Source organism: Tyto alba, unplaced genomic scaffold, assembly GCF_018691265.1.
Source record: "Tyto alba isolate M040663 unplaced genomic scaffold, T.alba_DEE_v4.0 Super-Scaffold_40, whole genome shotgun sequence".
In the NCBI taxonomy this organism is placed as follows: domain Eukaryota; kingdom Metazoa; phylum Chordata; class Aves; order Strigiformes; family Tytonidae; genus Tyto; species Tyto alba.
This window is the reverse complement of record NW_024881316.1, coordinates 5,628,347-5,652,276: the sequence shown is the minus strand read 5'-3', so window position 1 is coordinate 5,652,276 and position 23,930 is coordinate 5,628,347. Positions and strand designations below refer to the sequence as shown.

At 37.2% G+C, this 23,930-nt stretch overlaps 1 protein-coding gene across 1 annotated transcript; it reads right to left on the bottom strand.

Annotated features, from left to right (window-relative positions):
* Positions 1–422: 422 nt before the first annotated feature.
* MCHR2 (melanin concentrating hormone receptor 2) lies at positions 423–23,574 on the bottom strand. The gene is given in 8 exon segments (XM_033008454.2): positions 423–690; positions 1,312–1,413; positions 1,415–1,503; positions 11,911–12,008; positions 12,011–12,070; positions 12,543–12,642; positions 19,081–19,216; positions 23,438–23,574. Coding segments are annotated over 8 exon segments (990 nt in total).
* Positions 23,575–23,930: the final 356 nt, after the last annotated feature.

The following is a 23,930-nucleotide window of genomic DNA, read 5'->3' as shown; positions in this document are numbered from 1 at the left end:
ACTTCTGAGTCATCAGTCTCTTTTGATCATTAACTTACAGTTTCCATGGCTTCACACACAGTGTCAGATCCCAAAAGCCTGTCACAGTATTCTCTCTTACTACCAGAGGACTACATTTTTTTAAAATCCACTTCTGTCTCCATACATTTGTTTCATCTATGTACAAATCATCATACAAAAAGGCAACAGCACAGTAACAAAGGAAGTTTTTGCAGAGAATCCCTCCTCCAGGAGCTCCAGCTTTTGAAATGAAATGGTGGTGCAGTTCATCTTCCTACATCAGCTTGACACTGGTGCAATTCTAGCAACAAAGCCACTTCTGAGTTACACTTTCACAGAGGAAGTGAAATCAGGCCCATCTATTGCAACCAATAAAATCTACACATAAATACTGCATTTTTTCTTGGGAGAAGACCTTCCTTTCAAAATCTTGACTTGAGGGTGTTTTCAATGACATTGACATCTAGTTCTGCCATCCTGACTTCCACATTTTTGCACTGCTGGAGATGCTTCTGGAAGTTCTCACTAAGCAGGATGTAGAGAAAGGGATTAATGCTGCTGATGGTGTAGCTGAGGCAGATGGAGACACTGTGGCTCACATAGAAGGTCAGGGCTGGCTTAGAAACCTGAAGATTGACGAGCTGGGTCACATGGAATGAGACAGTGCTTACTACAAACATGATGACCAGACTGCAAAGCAAGGAAGGATCCCTGGCATGGAAAGTCAAGGTGGGAAAATGATGGCATGGATTGAATGTACTAATGAATGGCAATTATTTGAGACCAAATTCACCTACAGTGCAAGCAAACTCCAGCTCTCAACAACTTCATTTTTTTGTTGTTTGCACCTTATTGTTTCTTCTGGTTAGGCTGAATTTGATCCTACACAACAGACATACAGGAGCCACTGAAAATTGGTTACATAAGTTTGATTCAATACTGACAATTATTTTAATTAAAAATGATTCCTCTTTTTCAATGTGAGAGCTATATAGCTTTGCATCCCTTTTCATCTATGACTACACTTTTTTGCTAGCAACTGGAACAGAAATATCCAGTTAAAATATGACTATTATGAGCTTAAAGGAGACTTAAAGCAAAGAAGCAAGTGATCCTCCTGTCTGAGGAATTAAAAACCACACTAAAATAGAAATCAAGTTTCTTTTTCATAAAAAATTGATACAAGCTGAAATCCAAAGCATGTAGTCCTAGAACTAAAACACGCTGATCAGGAGCTGCCATCACAGAAACTGGGAAATTGTATTTCATCTGTTTTATGTGTCAATTTTCTTTTGAGCTTTGAAAGCTTACCAGAGAACATCATCAGGTGAGGTTAGATCAGAAGCACAACTTTCCAAGCTATCTCTGAACTTTATTACTTTTGAGTAGACCCACACAGGGGGCATCAGAATGTGATGCAACCCATAAACATAAATTGATTTGAATTGTGTTTGATCTTGTTCTCAGGTGGGTTAGGTGAAATAGCTGGAAAAGAGTGAGGTACTTGTAAAAGCAGGTAAGAGAACAATATAATAGAAAAAAAATATTTAGGCTAATATTGTTGACTGCAAAATAAAAATTCTAAGAATAGCAATGAAACTACATTTATTAAAAGTTTTCTAGTACAACATGTCAGAATGGTTTTTATTAAAGAAATTCCCTTAACATTCAACAACTGTTGTTATAACTGATTATACTTTTGGTCACAACATTATTCAATTAACATAAGAGTTTTTAATAAATTATAGTAGATGAACATTTGAGATAATTTAAAAACTCAGACACACAAGAAACAAGCAAAGACAAAATCTGAGATTAAATTAGTTCTGGAAAAGGATTGAAGATAATTTCATACAGGCAAGACTGCTATTAAAAAAAAAAAAAAAAAGGGAACATTTAATATATTTGAGCTCTAGGAGCGCTCAAGTCTTTTATAGCTATAATTTAAGTGTTTAGCCTCTACATAACTGAAGATACAACTCAAAGACTTCTTTAGAAGCAATCTTCAGTTAGCAGTAGCTTATGGTACAAAACAAATTCAACTTCTGTTTCATGACCTTCACTTTGTAAAATGTTAGCGTAACCATTAATTTATCAGATCAAAATGGATTAAAGTGGGCAATCTTTGAGCTGAAACCAGAATATTAAATGCAACAACTCACATATCATAAAAAAGAAGGGAAAGTTAAAGGGAGGTGTATCTTACTTCTATTTTTTCAGGAGTGAGTAGGGTAGGTACAAGAACCCCTGCATTTGGTATACCTTTCCATTTCCAGGTGAGATCAGACTATCTACTAACATGACCACTAATTCACAGTTTAACAACTTTTTTTGAGAAGAATAGTGTCAGATCATCTTACAATAAATCCAACAAAAGTAAGGAAACCTAACAATGAATTTCTTCCTTTTTCTTTCTAGCCTTTGCTCATGCAGAATCTGGCATACTGGGACCAGCCATGGGCCTGGCCAAAAGCATGGGGTGTAGATAGTATGTGATGGAAGATGAATGTTTTCATTGCCCTGAGTCTTTTAATTACTTTGTGGTTGTCACACTCATTGCACTCTGTAAAGTAGTTTAAAGGGAGCTGCAGCACTGCCCTGTGATGGCTTTGAGGCGATATAACCACATGGGACAACCTGAAACCAACACCAACCAACATCCTTCTGGTGCTGCACAGTCCAGCTGCCACAGACACAGTTCTTGTCAGCAGGGTCTCCTGGTGGAGACCCTGGCAGAGGGGTGATTCTCATCACATTGCTGCCAGCTCACATTGCTGCCCTGATATGTGATGAGAGGTCCGTTGCTGAGGTCCTAGCCCTGCACTGGTACCCAGATTGTGGGTGACAAGGCTTATGGTTCTGCTTTGGCCCCATGTCCACCCACTCACTCCCTGCGACAGGGAAAAGGACAGGTGGAAGAACTCACCCTCTGACATCAGGAGCTGGTAGGTGGGTGAGGAAATATAACACTGAAGAGAAATGGGGGAGATGTAACTGGTGGAGAAAACTCAATTCATCCATTTATCAATTCATAATTCTTCAATTAATAACAAGTAATACAGCTAAATGAAAGCTCCAAATGTCAACTTTTTACACAAAACGGAGGGAGGAAGTTTGGGTTGGTTTTTTTTTTTTTTTGTAGAAAATATCTATTTTATGACCATTCTCTACAAAATGGATTATTCTGTCCTCTTCACCTTTTTCATGCAAAATGCTGAAAGAGTTTTAGGCAGTAGCAATGAAACACAGATCTCTTGTGGGAGTGAGATTGACTCAGTTTCTTTTAAAGAGAGAGAAAACTCTGAATCATAGTCACAGATATTTTTGAAACTGTAATTTTATGAAATTAACTAAAAATTAGTGATTTACTAGCTGCCATGAAAAAGACAAGTTATTAGGAATTTAAAGACTACTTGGAAATAATTTTCTTGGTGATTGACTATTATCAGCTTCTCTACCTTATTCCATCCTCTAGTCTTCAAGTCAGAGTATTGAAAACCCGCACAAGTTGAAAGGATAAAACTGACAAATATTTAAATACTGGTCAAAGTTTCACTGAATTTTAGTGCTTGTAGAATGGAAAGAAATCACAGTCCAATAAAACAAAACACTCCAAGCTAGTGTAATATGAATGTTAAGATCGTTTCAGGCACTGTTGAAAAAGACACTCTTATTCTGAAGGTTTATCACCTACATGTGGAATCCCACAGAACTTGTGCTCAGCTATATAAGAAAGCTGATTTGGAAAGTACATCACTCTTGCAGAAGACTTTTTTTTCCCCCCCAGAAACTAGTATTTTGGTGTGTTCTGGACAAGGGACATTAAATAGTAAAATTTTATGTTACCATTAAATTGTAACAGACTAATTCTCCATCACTTTCAACCTATACCTTGGCTAGAAATGACTCTATCAGTGTACTCTTTATGCTGTTCACAGATCAAGTGAGATAAATGCAGAGAAACCACAACAAAATCCTGCAAGGAACACCCTTCATAATAATATGATTCCATTTTAAAAATATTTTATGAAAGAAAAACAGGTATAGATATGTATTAGGTTGAATAAAGTATTAAAAAGGAAGGAACAGAGTTTGGTGGAGGTATTCTAGATTTACATTGTTAAAAACACATGAAGCCAGATAGGCAGTTATAATACCAGCTGCAATGTGTGCAAATTGAACATTGCATTTTTTTTTCAGATACCCTGGTATGTATCTACCTTTACTCTAGTAAAACCAGGAGCACTGTTGTGAATTCTCTTCAGCACAGCTGAGAGCAGAAGCTTACAAAGTGACTGACTGCTGAAGAATGTGTTCACCGTACAGAATCCTCAAATTTAATTAGACTGTGGATTAAACAGTCCAGTACTGGGACCACTAAATAACTGGAAATACCATTAACTGGACAGCAGTAACTTTCAAAACCCGTCATTCCTTTTCCATCTTGCTGTATTTGTATAAATACATAGCCATACTTGTATATTTTATATAATGTAAATATCTAATACAAATCAGAGGATCCTTGTCTGTAGGTGCTGGCAACATGTTGCGTACAAGACCTTGGGATGTTGCTCAAGGTCCTGTACTTGTTTTTCACAGATTGGGTTCACCAGCCTGTCAAAATAAGGTGCATGCAACACTTCAGTTGCTTGGTATTGTTGACCTTGGGCTAATGAAGATCAGAAACCATTGTATAAGATCAAGAAAGATTCATATTTCATGGGATAATAATTTATTTTCGGTCCTGCTTGAATATAAGTATGAAATAGATTTCTTTCATTATTCAAGCTTTGCAACAATCAAGTTGTTTTCACTGAATAAGGTTAAAGTAATAGCAATTATTGCTAGAATCAGCAAAAGGCTCTTCTGGCATATGATATCTTAAAAAGCTATGTCTAATTTCATGCAGTTATTCTCAGTCCTCATGATGGTGGCAGAAAGAACAGAAATCCCTACATTTGCAATGGTAGAACTACTTTGTACCGTTCTTGGTACAGCTACCTCTCCTGTTTCACTGGCTGCATCATGGAAATAGCTTCTGACACTGATACTGCTTACAGAATCTGTGTAATTGAGAGTAATTTACAGGCTTCTCAGGTTCTTAAAAGTTGTGATTACTCCTGCTTTACGCAAAATTTGATCTTTTAGTCTCCGTGGAAGCATAGTGTACCACGTATGCTTTGAGCTTGATTTCGTTTTTCAAGTGGTGAAAATAACATCTCCATGCAAAGTAAGGGAACAATACTACAACTCTTTTTAAAATTGGCAGCAGAGGTGTTTCCAATGAATGCTGAAGAAAGTTACAATGGCCATTACCAAAAAATCAGCGAATAAACTGTGAATGACAGGAAGAATCTGTGAGAAAATGAAAGCGTGTAAGATGGAAATAGGATGTGTGGGGGAAACACAGAAAAATGGCATTAGAAGCTCACAGAAAAGTGACATTAGTAGCTGACGTGGAGTAAGAAGTGCACCTACCCCAGGACTCTCTCTTCCCACTGGCTGCAAGGAAGGTGACAGGACATGATATTCCATCCTGTGCTGTGCTCTCTATACACCCTGTGGATCACCTCTTTAACATGCCTGCTGCCTGTCATTAATGAGACTGAACTTCAGCTGGTGCTTACAGTTGATTGATACAAAAAACTCCTTAATGCTTTCATCTGTCCCTCCTTAGCAGGAAGGTTTTAGTGAGATCTCACTTTTGCTTCAATCTGCTTAAGCCCACAAGGTACCTAACCATAAGAACATTGGTTATTTGCTCTTTAACTCTGTATTGCACAAAGGTTTTCAAGACAGGTTCACACACAGAGAGATGTATTAGCAGGGTATATAGCTGATGGCATATATTTACTTTAATGGAAAAATCAAAATGAAAGGAGAACGAGTAGAAGAGAAGCAATAGGGAGGCTCCAGGCAAGCATCCTTCTCTGGGTCTCTTCTCCAGTGCAGTACGTGGTTTCCCCTGTAATGCTTTTTCCACGGTATCAACACAGTTTTCATCAGGACTCATTTCTTACCAGTTGCTCCTGCAGATGAGGCTGTTGCTGTTGCTGAGAGCACGCTTTGCTGAGGCTGCACGCTGACTTGCTGCTATGCTTGGGGCATGCATGTTTTTGGGCCCACTAATGTCAACCAGAAGCTTTGACCACAGAGCAGGAAAAGGGAGGGGAAGAAGGGGTGGTTCTCACGCCGGCGGCAGTCACTTCCCATGAGAACCCCCTGCAACAGTGCTGTTGGGTTCGCAGGTGCAGGGCCGGGAGGATAACAGCGCAAGATCCGCAGCGTGGGAACAAGGGGCAAGTGCTGCCCCAGAGGCTCTGGGAAAGGCTGCCACGGCAGCTTGGGTGACCAGGCGCAGAGCTGCCAGCAGAAAACCAGCTATGGAGCTTCAGGGAGAGGGCTGTTCACAGCGCAAAAGGCTGAGGCTCTTAAGGCACCGTGTGACGTGTGGCTTAACGGGTGATATTGCCTTTGCTCAAAGGACCAGAACCCAGCGCAGCTCAAAACTTATCAACAGTGACTGTAACTCATTTTGATAGCATCTCCAGTCTAGTGGGTATCAGACTAATGCAGCTGGTGATAGGACTAACTGTGTTAATGCCACTGAAGATCATTAAGGGAAGGAACAGCATGTGCAAAGGAGCCTCGGATGGGTACTGAACCCACATCTCCCAGATCCAGAGGTGTCCGTCACTGCCTATGCGTTGGCTGATCCTTGCTCTTTTTGCCATGTGGACATTGTTGTCCCAGATACACAGCTGAATTTTCATAGGATACTCACAAAAGTAAGGGGCAGGTTACTAATGGTGCCTTAAAATCTGGCCTGCATATAAGTGTATTTCCCTAAGTTTTGTAAAGTATCTTTTCACACTTTCTGGATCAGTTATTTTGCTGGACGTTTTCATATACTGTTATATAACTATAAAGGAAAATTTCCCTGGGTTTCTAATTCTCATTTTTAATATTTATCTGAGAAAAGGGAAAAAAGTCATTTAATGAACTTAAAGATGAAAAGGAAATCATGAGGCTGGATGGAATGAAAACACCACCAAAAATTCAATTCAGTGTAAATGTAAATGAATCTTTTTCTTGATGGAACTCAAACTCATTCCAGCCTGCTGGTATTCTGACACCTTTCCCCAGACAATAAGAAATTAGCCTCACCGTAAACACTTATCAAGCAGCTTTTGTCTCCATTCTTTTGCAGCAGTGAGTTCCTATTGGTTGTTTCAGTTTGGATGTAATTTTCAATCTTGCCTGTTGTCTGGTGATAAATTTGTGAAATGAAACGAGTGGTGCATTTGGGAAAACATGTTTTGAAAATAAGGGGTAATTACCACTTCAAACAGGGAGTGGAACTCAAAGGTAGGTGTGCGCCCTCATCTGACAAAGTAATTATCAGTAATAAAAGTCTTTTGTTGGGAAAAGTCTGAAGAATACTTACCTGAAACAAATGATAAGGGCAGTGTCTGAGTTGTGTCACTGACACAGAGAGCTGGAGAAGGAGGCAGAGATGGAGCCTGCAGAGCTCTCAAAAATTACAAGGCACCAGGTATGTGGTGTCTATTACCACATTTATTTTTGCCTTTCTGCCAAACTTGCTGCTACAATGCTGCCTGGAGGAACATCTATAGACTAATCATCACCAAAGTACATGGCATGATCAAGAAAGCCAAGGTGACACTCTGAAAGAGAAAATATTTCATGTGAGCATGTGTTCCTAGTTAATGTTGTAGCTAACTGCATGTGATCTTGTCCGATTTGTAGCAAATCCATAAACATGTGGTCATACTTCTGTCATGCATTTAGGACAAGGAGAGGGGAAATGTGTCTTAGAGCTTGGATTTTTCCTCACTTTTTTTCTTCCTGCCTCTGGTCATATCTTAACCTATCATATTTGTCATCCTATGGTCTAATATTATTACTGTGTATTGCATGTTTCCACAAAATAGTATATTGACACTATTATTATTATTGTTACAAATTAATATAAATTATCTGATTAATGTTATTATTAATATATTATCTAAACTGGTTTTAAATGCGCTGCTGTTAGGATTGCCCCAAGAGGCAGCAAAGTGTACTACACTTCAAAGGCAAATTAAGGGTTGCTCAGGAGATTTGAGTTTTTTGCTTAACCTTTTCCTCTGGCTAGGGTGTTTATGACTGCATGTGAAGTGAAGCAAGAAGTGACAGAAAAAGGAGTGTGAAGAATGAGTAAATGGATTAGTCCATGGCAAATCAAGTGGTTCTGGTTTTAAATAACTGAAAGCCCATGACTTTCGTAGAGCGATGGCCCCACCCTCCCAGTGATATTGCCTTGGTAAATATTTCTTAGAGCAACATTACAACAGTGGGCAAACCAGGAACACATTTCTCATGCCTGTCAGCCTTGGCTGCTGCAAACACTTGTAACACCTGCCTGTTTCTTCTCAGCTGTCACAGAGCTACTTACTCCAGATTTATCTTCCCAGCTTCACTTCTGCACTTATTCCCCTGAAGCCTTAAGGGGATAGGCTAAATAAATGTTTATTCAGCCCTCAGAATTGACTGGTACCCTATGTAGCTCTCAGGAACTTGCTCAGGGAACTTCTCCTGTGCACACAGACACTTTGTAAAGAGGATATTTACAACAAGCAATTATTCATTGGCTATTACAATAGACAACAGACAGCTAGGACTGGCAAGCTCCTAGGCTAAGTGTATGCCCCTGTATGGCACCCTTGAGTCTTTGCTGTACAGCTGTCAATGGGAGTGAAGGGGCACCTTCAGACTCCCTGATTTTTGTCAGTATTTTATATCTGGCACTCTTCGTGCCAGAGTTTTTCTTCCTGAACCTTTGAGCTGCTAACTGTCACCACTTTAACAATCTTATCTATGGCTTCAATCTATCTTACCTTTCTTATCACACATGGTTCCACTCTAGGTAAGTTAGCACAGCTTAGCATTTATCAGCTTTCTAAGGAGGCTGAGACAAGATTATATATCTGTGCCATACCAAAAGTATACCTCAGATCACAGGCAACTGAACCCCTATCAAGAAGATTACACATTTTTTTTATAAACAAAGTTATAAGAAGCAGGTGCATTGTGTAAGAAGGGACCCAAACAGTGGCATCTTCCTGTGACGTGCTCCAGTGGGTTCATGCTACAGGGAATGAGATGTGCCTCACAGCCTCCTGTCTTAGAAAGAAAGTCTGGCATAGGCTTTACAAGCTGCATCTTGCGTGCCATGAAGGAATAAGGAATGATGTGACTTCTGAATCTGCATCAGTTATTTTGAACCTGTAAATCTTGGCTCTTTTTTAAAAATGTCATTGGCCAAAGCGTTCCTTTGTCTTTTTAAAGAAGTCACGAACATTGCTCTTTGCAAAGTTCATATTCAATTTATAACAAGTGGCTCACTGGAATGTTCCAAGTAAAAATGTTAGTGTAGGACATCATACTGGACCCCCTTTTCACCCATCTCACCACCTCTCTTGTCTCACCAGAGACTGCAACATAACAGTATATCAATATTCAGGCTTGAGAAGTGTGCGCAGTTCTGATTTCACTTAGACCAGTCTTGCATAGTGATATTTTTGTTGAACAGTCAGATTTACTCTTCATGTACATGGGGGTAAATTATATTAGGATCGTTGTCTATGTGTGCCTATGTGCATCCTCATCCAGAGAACAGGTGCTGTGAGTTGCTTCTTATGAAACTTTTTTTAACCAATATGCAAAAGTTCTGCTACCAAAGTTTCATCCTGGTTTAATTTGGACAACGTCTGCCTGTGGCATAAACATGAATCTGTACTAAAAAAAATGTGTTTGATGTCAGTTTAAGAAACTTTCTCATAAATTTTAATATGCATACTCAACTTGCATAGTTTTCACAGCTTTTCTTAATGTTTTTCATTTCATATTAAAATGAGTAATGAAAAGCAAGCTTTTATACATTGTACCCCTCATAATTGACCCCTAAAGCTCCCTGAAGAGAACAGCTGGTTTTGCCTCTTCTTAAGATCTTATAAATAAATCTGATTTGCAAAAAGAAATTCTGAAGAATTAAAGCATCTGTTGGACTATTGCAGGACATAGTTCACTCCTATTATGAAGCAGAGGATTTCTAGGAATAAGTGTTATCCAGTTATTGCAGATATTAATTTGTGTGTGATAGTAATTTTGTTCAGCTGAGGTTTCTTCTGGAAGTGCCTTTCCAGGTCTGACCTGCTCCTGTCTTCCTCTAGAAGTGCTTCTATTTTTGAGAAATGTGAGAGAGAATGTGAAGCTGTCTGATGCAGCATTAGCCATAGTATTTACTAATTCATAACGATGTTTCTTTCTTTTATTGTGAATGGGGAATATTTTTACAGTCAAACAAAGTCTGATAAACTCTGCTGATTTTTTGCAAAATAGCAGGTTTAATCTTTTCACTTAATGAAAGCTCCCAAGTGGATTCAGAGATGCTTTACTGAAACTATCAAGCACTAAACAGTTTGGGAGCTTTTTATCTGAAAAACCTTTGTCTCTCTTGGCTGTAGTGTCATAATTTGTATTAGCAGCAATAAAACAAATGAGAGAAGTAATTTGAAGATCTTTCCCTAGGCAAGTGTATTTGAGGTGGAAAATCTTGCCTTGAAATAGAAAAGAAAGCACAGGCTTAGCCGCAGTAATTTTGAAAAAATCAAATGTCTATTTTAAGACATAGCTTTACTTGGGATACAAACTACTTTCTATACCAGGTTTTGATATTCTGTCTTTCCTCATTAGGATGTCATGTCTTTTTCCTGCCTTAATATTTACTGTCTTTTGCATAAATTTTTTTCTCTAAAAAACAAGATGAAAGATACTCCTATGTGTAAATTCTTTAGGAATATAGTAAAGACTGTAATTTTTCATGTTACTCATGCAAATATAAGAACAGAGCTTTCAAAATTGTATTTCAAATGAATTAATAATTTCTTTTTAAACTGCATGTCAACTAAATAAGACTTCTAATATCATGGATTAGTGTAACCACTTTTGATAGCCATACATTATCCATTTCAAAACTCTTTATAACTTTCAGTTTTCTACTCTCTGCTTCCTGATAATATTTCTCTCTCTCTCCCTTTAGTGACTACAGCTCCATTCAAATTTATCCATTTCAAAATTATTTATAACTTTCAATTTTCTACTTTCTGCTGTTTTCTGATAATTTTTCTCTCCCTCCCTTTAGTGACTACATTCCACTTCCATGGGAGCATGCTGATTTGTATGCTACAAGTTCAATAGCAACTGTCCTTCCCATTGACTTTGTTTATTTATCCTAGTCTTCTTAATGATTGACCAGTGCCTCGTGCTATGCAGTAAAGTTTGTCTTTTTGTTTTCCTTCATGCTCTCTCTGACATATGAAAGAAGACTTCTTTGGTCCAAATTAGACTTTTCTTTTCTCAATTTGGTCACTTTTTCCTTAAGATCAAGACTATACAGAAGCTGTTTTTGAAATCTGTAGTTACCATAAAAGTTAAAATTCTTGTTGTACTCTTACTGCATTTTAACAAAGGGTTTAAAAAATAACAGATACAGTAGGTTTCTGCAGTCTGCCTGGAAGAAAATTTTTTATCTGAAACATGAATTGTTAAAACAAATCTAGTTTTAGTGACATTAAGCCTTTACTAGAAGCTGCACCTCTAAAGATAAGCCCCAGAACAGTAACACTGGAGGTGACTAGAATCCCTTAAGGCTTTGTGCATAGCATGATGCTATAGCGAGACTTAAAATACTTCTGCCACCTCCATAAACATCAGAAAAGGATACCTGCAGTTTTAAAAAAATGATTAACCCATGACTGATGGAATTTCTCATTCTTGAATTACAGCTTTGCATAAACACAATCAGAAATTATTGTCCTGGGGTATAGAATTAAAAAGTGAAGATACATACCTGTCAAAACTCATTGCAGTTACAAAAACATTGCATGTAAACTGGTTGCATGTGTCCAGGGATGTAATGATGGTGCAAAGACGGCTGCCAAAACCCAGTTGCCTTCATGTGCCCATTGGTGAATGAGAAAGGGCATGCCAGTGATGTGAATCAAACCTGTTATGCAACTGAGTTAAAACTGTATGCAGAGTCTTCATCTAAGTACTGACAGTTTGTTTTTTCCAGTTTCATAATGTCTATATTACATAGCTTTTGTGTGATAGATATGTTTTTCTTGATTCCTTTATCAAAATGTAATCGTTACCTTAGTACACCCCCTGATTTAGGCTTGGAGGAATGTTATACATGCGGTTGAAAGAACTCCTGATTTTAAATTGCCTTATTCTGTACAAACCAAGGAAAGAAGCATAAAGCATCTTTGAAAAGCACTGATATTTATAAAATATTTTTTAATAACAGGACTTTGTGTAAAAGGTCCTTATCCACAGTGTCCATATAGAAATCACCTTACCTAAATTCACTTACAAATTAGATGTCTCTTCTAAACTATTTGTCTAGGGTCCCTCTCAGTATCTCTAATATTTTTTTTTTCCCAGTCTACTGCAAAGTACCAGTTTGTCATTCTTACTGGAAGATACAGAAGAACCTGCAGCTGTGACAGCTCCACCTGGACACCCCCAAGCCACATTCAGAAATCCAACTCTATGACCATCATTTCCTAAAAGGACCTGTATGAAAAGAGTTCCTAATTTCATATTTTTCATGTGCCTTTTCTGCATGCTACAAGATATGAAATAACTGTGTTTCCAAAGAAACAAATTTAAGCTAGAGGGAATGAGCCAGACAAATGTATTTTTTTTCAAACGTTTTTAATAAATTATGAAGTATGATTCACTGTCATCTGGTTATGATGCTGAAACCAAAGCCAGACATCTATAAAGCATATCTGCTGGCACTATTGACTGGATCTTGTGGAGAGAATGACGCATATATGATCTTTTTCCTCCAGTGCCTTTAGCTTTGTGAACACTGAGGGATGCAAAATCTTCAGGAAAATAGAAGTCCCAAACTGTGTTTCCTGCAAGGCATCAAAGGGTACCATTATGCTCAAATACACAGGTTTCAAAGCATCTGAAAACTGCCTGTACATGTCATTTTACGAAAAAGTTAAGATTTTTTTTTTTTCTGCTTTATTTTGTTCACATCAACAGGATAAATCATACTAAATTGGAAATTACTTTTGGACTCAGAATGAGACTATCAGATTATAAACTTGCACACTTTATGCTTGTTGTTGTTTAACCCCAGCCAGCAACTAAGCACCACACAGCCGCTCACTCACTCCCGGCCACAGCAGGATGGGGGAAGAGAATTGGAAGGGTAAAAGTGTGAAGATTTGTGTGTTGAGACAAGAACAGTTTAATAATTGAAATAAAATATAATAATAACAACAATAATAATAATTTGTAATAAAAAGGAAAATAACAGAGAGAAATAAAACCCACGAAAGACAAGTGATGTAAATGAAAAAAATTGCTCATTACCAACTGACCAATGCCCATCCAACCCCAAGCAGCAGTCCCACCCCCAGCCAAACTTTCCCCTAGTTTATTGCTGAGCACAACATCATATGGTCTGGGATGTTCCTTTGGTCAGTTGGGATCAGCTGTCCCGGCTGTGCCCCCTCCCAACCTCTTGTGCCCCCCCAGCTCACTCGCTGGCGGGGCGGTGTGAGAAGCAGAAAAGGCCTTGGCTCTGCGTAAGCACTGCTCAGCAGTAACAAAAACATCCCTGAATTATCAACACTGTTTCCAGCACAAATCTAAAACACAGCCCCATATTAGCAATTATGAAGTAAATTAACTTTACCGCAGCCAAAACCAGCACAATGTTAAATTTAATCAACAAAGAATACACATTGAACAGCTGTCCTGTGGTTGATGTTAAGGGAAGTGTTGTAATATCCACTGTCCCATTCTTTACACTGAGGTTCAGAAGACAATGCCTTTTTATATCAGTGTCCAGAGGCACATGTATTTTCATACAGATTTTTGTATCATTTCCTGTGGTGGCTCAGAACCACAATATTTAAATAGTAATTTATGCAGTAAACTTTATAATCTCAATTAATTTTGACCATATTCTACAGTTTATAACTTCCTTATATTTTATTAAGACAGGGGTGCTTGCCTTCTGCTAAAATGATAAGTTTATTAAAAAAAAAAAAAAAGCCAGAAAAAAATTTCAAACTTCTTTCTTTCCATCCTTTCAGTGTCTTCCACCTCGTTGCCATAGATTTTAAAGCTTCTCAGCAGTTTCTCAAGACAGAGATATTAGCTGTTCAATTAATCCTTCCACCCATGCCAGGTTAATTTCCATCTCAGAAACATCCTATGAAAAATGTACTAAAGCACAATTGCTGTTCTGCAAAATCTGTGAATATGTCAAATTTGTGGTTAGTCCTACCTTCTCTTCAATTCTACTCCTACAGATTAAACTCTTAAAAAAATTGATTTGAATGATCCCAATCCATTAAAAAAAAGTAGCAGACCCGACAGTGTGATAATCCATATACTGGATGTCACTCCAGTAACAACTTCAAGGAACATGACAAGTACATTATGTGTTGTCATCAGTCATTGTTTATCCCCTCTGACTGAATTATGTGCTGTCGTCAGAATTTATTTATACGCTCCTGGACAGAGAGTCTTTATTAACTAGAAGCTTAAGTGTTAATTTGCAAGTGATCTTTCAGGTCAAAGACAAGATGATTTATAGGTATCAGGCATTTAAAAACACAAGCACATACTCATTCTTCAAATAGGAAAGGTGAAAGTGGCATCTGTTGTGGGCTATGTCTACAATGACGAGTCGCACCAGCTTTAAAGTCTTCCTCCCACCTAGGCCTGTCCTCCCCTACAAAATCTAACAGTTCCCAGAAAACTGGCTTGGCTTGGAGGAAACTATTTTAAATTTCCAGCTCTGATGTTAACCGTAGTCCACTTCCTTTCTGCTCTCACTTGGAGTTTACCTAGATTCTCAGACTTTGAGAAGAGCAGGTCCAACAGCAGCAGTCCTATACCTACTTTATACTATCTTGTAGCCCTTTTGTGTTGGTAAGCATGCACTGTACTCCCTCTTGAATCATTTCTGTACGTGTTATTTTCCACTAGTGGCTGAAAGAACTTCCCTATATTTATCAGGGAAGACTTGTACTATCTTTTCTCCTTTTAATTGAGGGTGGGATTTCTTCTAAGCTAATTTTCTCGGTTTGAAATTTAGTCCTTTAATGGATCCAAGTGATCTTGGCTCCCTATAATCACTGAAAATAAACAGAACTCCAGGGGCAATTTTTCCTATGTTAGGTATATGACAAAGATATATGTATTACTCTTAGTAGTGCTTCTCCATGGAGAGACCCAGATGACTGGTTTGTGCAATCAAAGTTAGGCTGAAAAAAATTTTCTCACATCTGTGCAATTGGATAAGGCCTATCAAATCTTGTGAGACTGAATCTTGCTCAGTACCTGTTATGAAAAACTGCACAAAGAAATGGCCACCATTTCTGCTCTACATCTCTGCTTCTATGCCTTCTCTCATTTAACCATATCTAGTGATGAACACTTCCAAGTAATTCAACTATCTAATTTGTTGTTGGTTAACAACATTATCTAATGTTTAGCATTATATTAGCCATAGCTACAGAAGTTTGTCCAAGATATTCTGGTTCAAAAATATATTACTGTTTAACTGAATCTCACAGTCAAGCCAGATAACATCACTTAGATACATGTGTCAGTTGCTGTGCCAAATGTCATCATAGGAAGTCCCACATTTCTAACATTAGCTTGTTTTTTATTTCTGAAATAGATATAAAACAGAATCATAGAAATCAGAGTAAACTGGCAGCATGCAAAGACACTTCAGTGCTCTGCTTCCTATCTCAGTGAGGAACAAAGAACAAAACAGCTGAGATATGTTGGGTAGTGGGTACTTTGTTTAACATGTTATGGTTTTTTTTTTTTTTTTTTTTTTGTTGTTGTTGTTGTTGTTTGTTTGTTTGTTGCTTTGCTTTATTTTTTTTTTTAGATTTAGGAAAACCAGGAACCTAAGATTAGAAAAAATAACCCTTGCCACAGAACTGAGCCATTGACTGTCACAGGCAACACAGTCAGAAAAGACCTCCTCATAATAGAGTAATTTCATTTCAGAAGTAATGATTTCACTTCCATTACTCCTACTGGAGGCTATCACTGGACATCACTGTTCTGGAAGGTAAAAATCACCTTCAAGTTATCAGCCTTTAATTCCTCCTGACTGTGGTCTACTCAATTGTTCTGGTATCAGTTTTGGCCTTTAGTTTAAACAGTCCTTTACTCTTTCTGCTGTATTTGATCCTGATTTATAGAGAGCAAGCATACATCTCTGAGCCTTTTCTTTTAAAAATAAACTTAGGTGAATTTTCATAGTTCTCCATTCTTCTGGTTCTAATAATTGTTCTTTTCTGTTCTTATTCCAGTCTGAATATCTTATCTTTCCTGGAAACAGCTGGTGAGAGTTGTATTTCAGACCTTGTTGTGAGCCTGGAGAATGGTATTAACATTTCCCTCTTTTCCTCAGAAAGGCAGAGCCTTACATGTATTACAGCTGTATGTGCTTCTCATGCAGCTTTGGCCTATTGACAGCCCACAGCAATCCCAAGAGTTTTTCCTCCGTTGTTTTCTAACTGACAGCAGTGCTTCCTACTTATAAAAAATTACTAATAAGAAAAAAATTCTGTGATTTTGTGTTATTAAGCGTTACCGCATTTCTACTGCTCTAGTGCCTTCCCTATTCTTTATCTGTTTCTTTGTGTACTATAGTCACACTCCTTCACATCAGCCACATCTCCCCAGCATATGTCATTAGGAATACTACTGACACACTCCTACACTTTGTCCCAGGTCTCTGAGAAAGAATATGAAATCTGGCTGGCCTCACGGTCAGCCCCTGAAAGATCCACATTAACCTATTTTCTCCTGAAAATCTTTTCAGGAAGCTTGTTTCTTATCAACATTGCCTAGTGCCATCCACAATTTAGCTAATTTTTTTTCTCATAATTCTTGAAGTCATTAGATTGTTCTTTAACTGACTTAATAACTTCCAACATCATAACATATAAAATCTGATAACATAAAATATCTGATCTGTATAGACTAGCTGTATGTAGCGGTTTCAAAAATTTTCTGCTGGTGACTCTACATTCAGTTGCAAATATACCTTCTCCAGCTGAAGACTCAGAATGCAAGTAGTAAGTGTTGTGATATTTACTTGCAATCTCTATTTTAGGAAATGCTATTTTATCACTTGTTATTATTTACCTTATTAAAAATCAAGTTAATCTGAAAAGATGTAGTTATAGGTAATTGAAATAGTATTTGATTCCCTTTTCTCTTTTCAGTTCTTTATTATGTTTTACCATCAGTAAAGCATTTGCTTCTGGAAAGTAAATAACTTTCTACTCAATTAGAGAGATAATCTCTCTTCTTTCTATCTTAAAAGAATTGACTCTGTAATTCTAACAAATTTAAAATGTATGCATGATAGAATATGTTCAATAAAGAGAAGACACAACTCTGAAGCAGAGACATTGAGTAGAATTAGATCTGTTCAGTGGAAGGTGAGAATTTGACATGGTTATTTTTCAAAACGTAACTACTTTTCAGATGTACATTCATTTACAGAATCTGAGGTTTGTGGCTGTCTTTTTTAGTGTTGGTAACTACCACATTAAATTTTTAACACATTCTTTCCAAATTCTTTTCCAGTGTGTAAATGTTCATGCCCATAAATTTGAATGCTTATAATTTTCTCAAGCAAATATGGCTTAGATTATGTTCTTTTTTTTTCCCCCAAGTCATTGTCTGTGTCTATTCCCTTTGTCTCTCATATTTTTATTTACATTAGACAAAGGCTTTTCACCAGGGGGAAAAAAAAAAATCTTTGTTCCTTCTCAGTTTCCTTCCATTCTATTATTTTAGAGACTATAACTAATTTTTAGAAACTCAATGATTTCTTTTTTCCTTTCTATTCATAAATATGCTTAAAAGGTCATATTGCCATTATATTCCCTTCAGACATACTGTTTCCATATTTTTCCCTTCTGCGTTCAGGCTATGAGCTACAATGTTCTTGAATGTACCAGGCATTGGATTCCTGGTAGTTTCAAGGGAAGTTTAACTCAGGGGCTGACAGACACTTAGCCTTAGGTTGGCCTTTGGAAATCTTTCCTTTAAAAGCACAGTATGTAGCGGTGGAGTCCATCTATTAATCCTTGTAGAGTGTGACGTATATTAGCCTTATGCTGTCATATTTCTTTATGTTAAATTTGCACTGCAGATAAAAGCCACTTTTTCAAGATACATGCTTATGGATTTAACGTTTGTGGTAGCATCAGCCAGTTGAGAGCAAATTCTTTATTATATAGAAAAACAAATCTCTTGTTAAAAGAGACTAGAAGGCATTTTCTTGCATAAAGGATGTTTAGGTGAGATTTTATGACCCAAGAAGTTTTAGCAGTTTCAGCAATTTTACCTTCTCGGTATAAAACAAAAAGACCTTGAGGTATTAATTCCTGCCATGTGAGAATCCTTGACTGGCACTAAGGCCCTGTTTCCAGAAGTAAGATGATGCTGGAAAACAGCAATGAGTTCTAGGAAGCTGATGCAAATGGGTAAAAGTTTGATAGAGCTCTGTTATAAAAATAATCTGAGATAGAAATGGAGTTTTCAAAGGAGAAAAAGACTGTATTTCAACTGATCTCAAAAGGATGGTGTAAAACATTATAATTCCTGGCTAGTACCATAACTAAAGTTTAAAGTCTACTCCAGCTTTTATGTGTACTAGTGGGAAGATTGCTGCCAATTATAACAGAATCCAGAGAAGAAGGCATGTATTTTGGTTTCCTTGAATATGTTTGAAGTCAATCATGCACTTGAGTGCTTTCTCATAACAGAAAAGGCTAAGCAGGTATACATTACTGCTCTCTATAGTCATGATTGAATTATTTTTTAATGAGAAGTAAATGTCAATGACTAAATGGAACATGAAAATCTTGCTTTCTTTGTCTTTGCTGGGCAATTCACTTAATGCAGTCATAAAATTTATTTTTCAGCAATAAATCTTACTAAAAATTCAGACCTTATTATTGTGAACTCAATGGGGATGTTTCCAATTTAGCCTGTTGAACAGATAATCCCAATCAGAGAGGGAATTGTCTCTGCAGCACCAATCACCTGGAAATGGTGCCATCCACTCCAGGATCTGTTAAACAAGCCTGGTGTACTGTTGTGCCAGAAAGGCTGAAATTCACTCCTTCTTCAGCAACTTTAGGACTTAGTTCTATAGTATCAAGAGAAAACAAATTACTCGTAGATAATAATTTGGGTAACATTAGTTAAGTCTGATATCTAAGTGTACATTACTGTTTAATGTTTATCTGACTTTCACAAAAACCTTTCACTGAAAGCTTTTGTACATTCAGGTTTGTACATAAGAGAAGAGGATGATGTTGGTTTTAAAATTAAATCGTGATGTAATAACTTCTTTGTAATTTAAGCAAATTTGTAATCGTCCAAGGTACACCATTTTAGTATCACAGTGTTTTTTCAACTGTCAGAAAGCCCGCTGCCCACTTTTTGTCTTGGCTGGGGTGGTCCCAGTACCCCCTGCAAGGGTACAAGACCTATGATGGCTCTGTAAATCAGGGTAACATGCTGAATACTGATACTTACAACCCATCCTGTTGTTCCTCTATAACATGGCAAGCCACCATCTGCAGTAAAATCAACAAAACTCACTACATGAAGAACTAGAATTACAGGGGAAATTCAAACCAGTAATTTTTCATCACTCAAGGTCACAGAAACCAGCTGCACATAAGTTCACCATGGCAGCGAATTTTATAAAAATAAACAACCAACCAACCAAACAAAAAAACAACACCCCAAAAGCTGAGAAAATAAGAAGTTGGGTCTTTAGTTGCTTAAGCACCAAAGAACAGATATTTAGGACACGGAGTAGGGCTTCTTCCTGAGGTCTGGATCAAAGTGGCTAATGAAACTGACTGAAGATTTGCACAGAATAATTGTGACTCTTAATGAGTGTCTTTAAGATTTCTCTTGTATATATTAAACAGTTACACTACTGAAGTGTTTATACAAGTTGTCTAATTTAACTTCTTGTGTATTGATGTGTTTCTTATCAAATATCTTACCTGTTACTAAGCAGTTCAGACCCTTAAAACAGATGGAATTTATCCTGTGAATTAATTCCACCTCATAACTGCCAGGGCCTATTAAAGGAGTGAGTGCATATTAACCCTGATTTGTTTTTAGTAACACAACACAATTTTACTAGAAGCAAAGCCAATCAATAAGAGTAGAATCTCTTATCTATATTTTTGGCAACAGCTTAATCAAATACCAAAAAACCTTTCACTTTTTCATTCAATTCCATCCAGTTACAGGCTGACTCCTACATGGAAGAAGTGAGCTGTGGAATTTGACTACTGCTTGAATTAGTCTTGGTATCATTTACAACAGTTTTCACTTTCTCTGGTGCCTTTGACATGCTCAGGTTTTGTCTGAAGGCATGCTCACATCTTGCCATTGCAAGGTTCTGCAGTTTGGTACTGATTTTAGCAGTAACTTGCAATGTTTTGAGTCAGAAGCTTATCTTGTTTAGTTAGGGAAAGGCATCTTTTGTCTCACTGCTTTTTGATCCTTTGACTTGCCCTTTTCTCCACTGCCCATATTCTAGAAAAACTAGAAGATGTGGATTTAATTCTTGCTTCTGCCACTTATTCAGTGGCCGACCTTAGGCATGCTTATTATGTGTTCTGTTGCTCAGTTAGTTCATCTGCAAAATGCCGACACTTATGAAGTTTTTCTTACACCTCAGTAAAGTAACGATAGATCCAGAGGCAGAAAACATTCTCTGTACTGGTATTCAATCTACATCTTACAAATACACTATAGTTTCAATTATAATGCTGGATAGTCATAAGGGTCCTAATAAAGAGTGGGAAAACCAGAGAGCAATGGATACAACCTGTGTTTGTACAGGGCAACCATGAACTCTGGAGTTTTTACAGCTTTTAGGCACTTTTTTGCATAGTCATAGACTGCAAGTTCTTAAGTAGTTATTTGGTTTTGATTCCTTATTAAAAAAAAATAAATACCTACATGACTATTTATACTATCCTGCTTAATCAAATAGCACATACAGCTTTGCGTATATTTATAATTTACATTAGGGAATTCTTTGATTCTTCTTCACACAGAACTGTAAACTTCACTTTCTTTTAACTCTGAGCCAATTACTTATCATTTTAATTACAATCTTTATTACTTATTGGACATTCCTGATTATCCATCTCTTAAAAGAAGTGGAAGATTAAATTCCAGCCAGCTTCTAATGCAGTTGACTGAACATCTCTATTTTGCACATGCAACAGTACCTCAGTGTTCTTGAAAACGAGACATCTGTGCTTGAACACACTTGAGATTAAGACAATAGAAGAAACTGGCGATTCCTACAACTCAACTGAAGAATATGGACAGTTTCTGGCACAAAAAAGGATATGTCCAGGAAAAGACAGAGGTAACCCTACCAGAGAACTCATTAGATTTACACCACATGTGAATATGGTGTAAGAAGCTTGTTTTAGATAATTTCTATCACGTGTGGCAGATTATGGCCTCTCCAGTATATTGCATCTCTCTAGATATAGCTATTTACAAACTGAATTGACTCTCTTGAAACCAATATATGATTACATTTGAAAGTATTCCCATCAGAACATAGAGAAGAAAATAGCGACTGTAGATTGGAAGAGGAAAGCCTACAATTAGATCAAAATATATTTGGGATGTTTGGAATAAGGGAAGACTTCTTGACATTCAGTACCTCAGACAAGTATCTTGCAAGAATCTATTTAAAACTAGGTACCAATTGCAGTTGAGCTCTTAGGTTTGTTTTCTTTGTTCACCTGTAAAGGACTCACAAGAACTAATAATTTGATGTTTATTGGAAAATATGCTTACTGATTTTAGAGTGACCTCTAGCAATTTTTCACAGCTAGGAATTACTGTCAGTCATTAAGTAACTTGTGTGAAGTAAGTGTATTTCAGGAAGTGCAGTATGCTGTGTATGAGCAGGTAGCAAATGAGATTCCGAACGTTTTGGGAAGCTGGAAATGGAACATGGCTATTCTGGTTTTGAAGCATATGGTCAAAGCTTGGAGAATAACTGTCCATGAAAGGAGACCTTTTCTAAAATTACCTCTGCAGTGCTGAAGTGCGTTTTGAATCCCAATCAGTACATGCATTCTGCAATGACTGATACACTTTCATCCTTTTTTGTTGTTGTGAAAAGTAATCATTTTACACAGAACAAAAGAAAAGAAAACTTACAAGAGAAAAAATTAATAAGAAAGAAGTAAGAGAGATTTGGGAAAGGAAAAGAGCTCTGAGCTGACAGAGCAGAAATCTGAAATTGATGCAAACTGGTTTGAAGCAGTTATATAAGAACATGGGGCATCCAGAAATCCTCCAGGCTTCTGAATCCATTTAGAAACCTGCCCAAGGGAGCAAGTGAGAACACTGACAACATTTACTACACTCATTTCAAGAGGGGATCGCTAAACTCTGACTCTACAAAAGCTAAGAATTATCTTTCCACTTCTGCTGATGTGGCAATAAATGTGGGAAAAAGTTATCTGATTATTTGTCTAAGGTGGTTGTCCAAGGAAATGACTGTGATCTGTGCTGAAATATGCTATTCATCCTAATTTTGATTAACCTTTTTCATTATCTACTTCTGAAACACTGAAACATCTTAATTGCTTCCCTTCTTATGCTTCCTCTGGCATTTTTTGAAGATTTCACTGTTAAAGCTCCTTAAAAAATATGATTACAAATTGTTAAAAATAAGTATGCTCTGAGCACTGTCTAACCTGTTCATCTTCCAACTAATCAAAACTCTTATCTTGTATTATAAATCAGTTTGAATGGGTGTGCTAGGACTCTGGTGATGCTGGGATGCTGCTTTATTAACAAGAGTGTCCTGACCATGTTTCCTTTGGAAAATTTGCAGTTTGTTTGCTGTGAGCAGAGTGCCATCCATTACATGGCAAGGGGTTACTGTTTAAGTAGTCAAAAGGAAGAGCAGCTGTGGAGTGGTTTAATTTAACTTGCTGACACATGTGAGAGAAATACCAGTTTACCTGTGTATCAACCATGTCTTTCTTGCAGGTGATACAATTTTGTTTCTTATTTCTAGGAGGAAATAAATAAATAAAATAAAATAAAATAAAATAAAATAAAATAAAATAAAATAAAATAAAATAAAATAAAATAAAATAAAATAAATAAAACAGAGATTGTTCATAAACAGGTTTGGAGTGTGTTAACAATTGGCTGAGGGTAGCTGTGTTCAAATGAAGAGGAGATAAGAAAAGTAATTAAACAGAGATCTACCTACTTGGCCCAAGAATTGAAGAAGAAATTGGGACCACGGAATATCTGCCTCAGTTCTGTAAAGCATGTTCCACCATCATGCAACAAGCCCTTCTGCACCATGATGACAAGGCCGGTACTGGAACTGCTTAGGTTATCCATTTACACCCACTGAGGCTGAAGACCTTGAAGCAGCACATATATTTAAATAATTTACATGGCTTTTTATAAGAGCGGATACAGAACACTTCCAGTTACTTGGACACGGTACTAAGTTTCAGAATGAGCAATGAACTGGACACCAAATTAGATGAGAACACAGAAACACTAATCTCTGGCCTGCTTAGGATCTGTCCTGCTATTTTCATCCACTGGGATGTTGTCACAGAACTGGGAGAATTGCTGCTTCAGCTTCTATATTCTCCTGTTTCACTATACACACAGCACCATTGTATCTTTGCCCCTACATAAACAATCTGATGGACAAAAATTCAAGACCAGCTCATAGCTAAGTGATA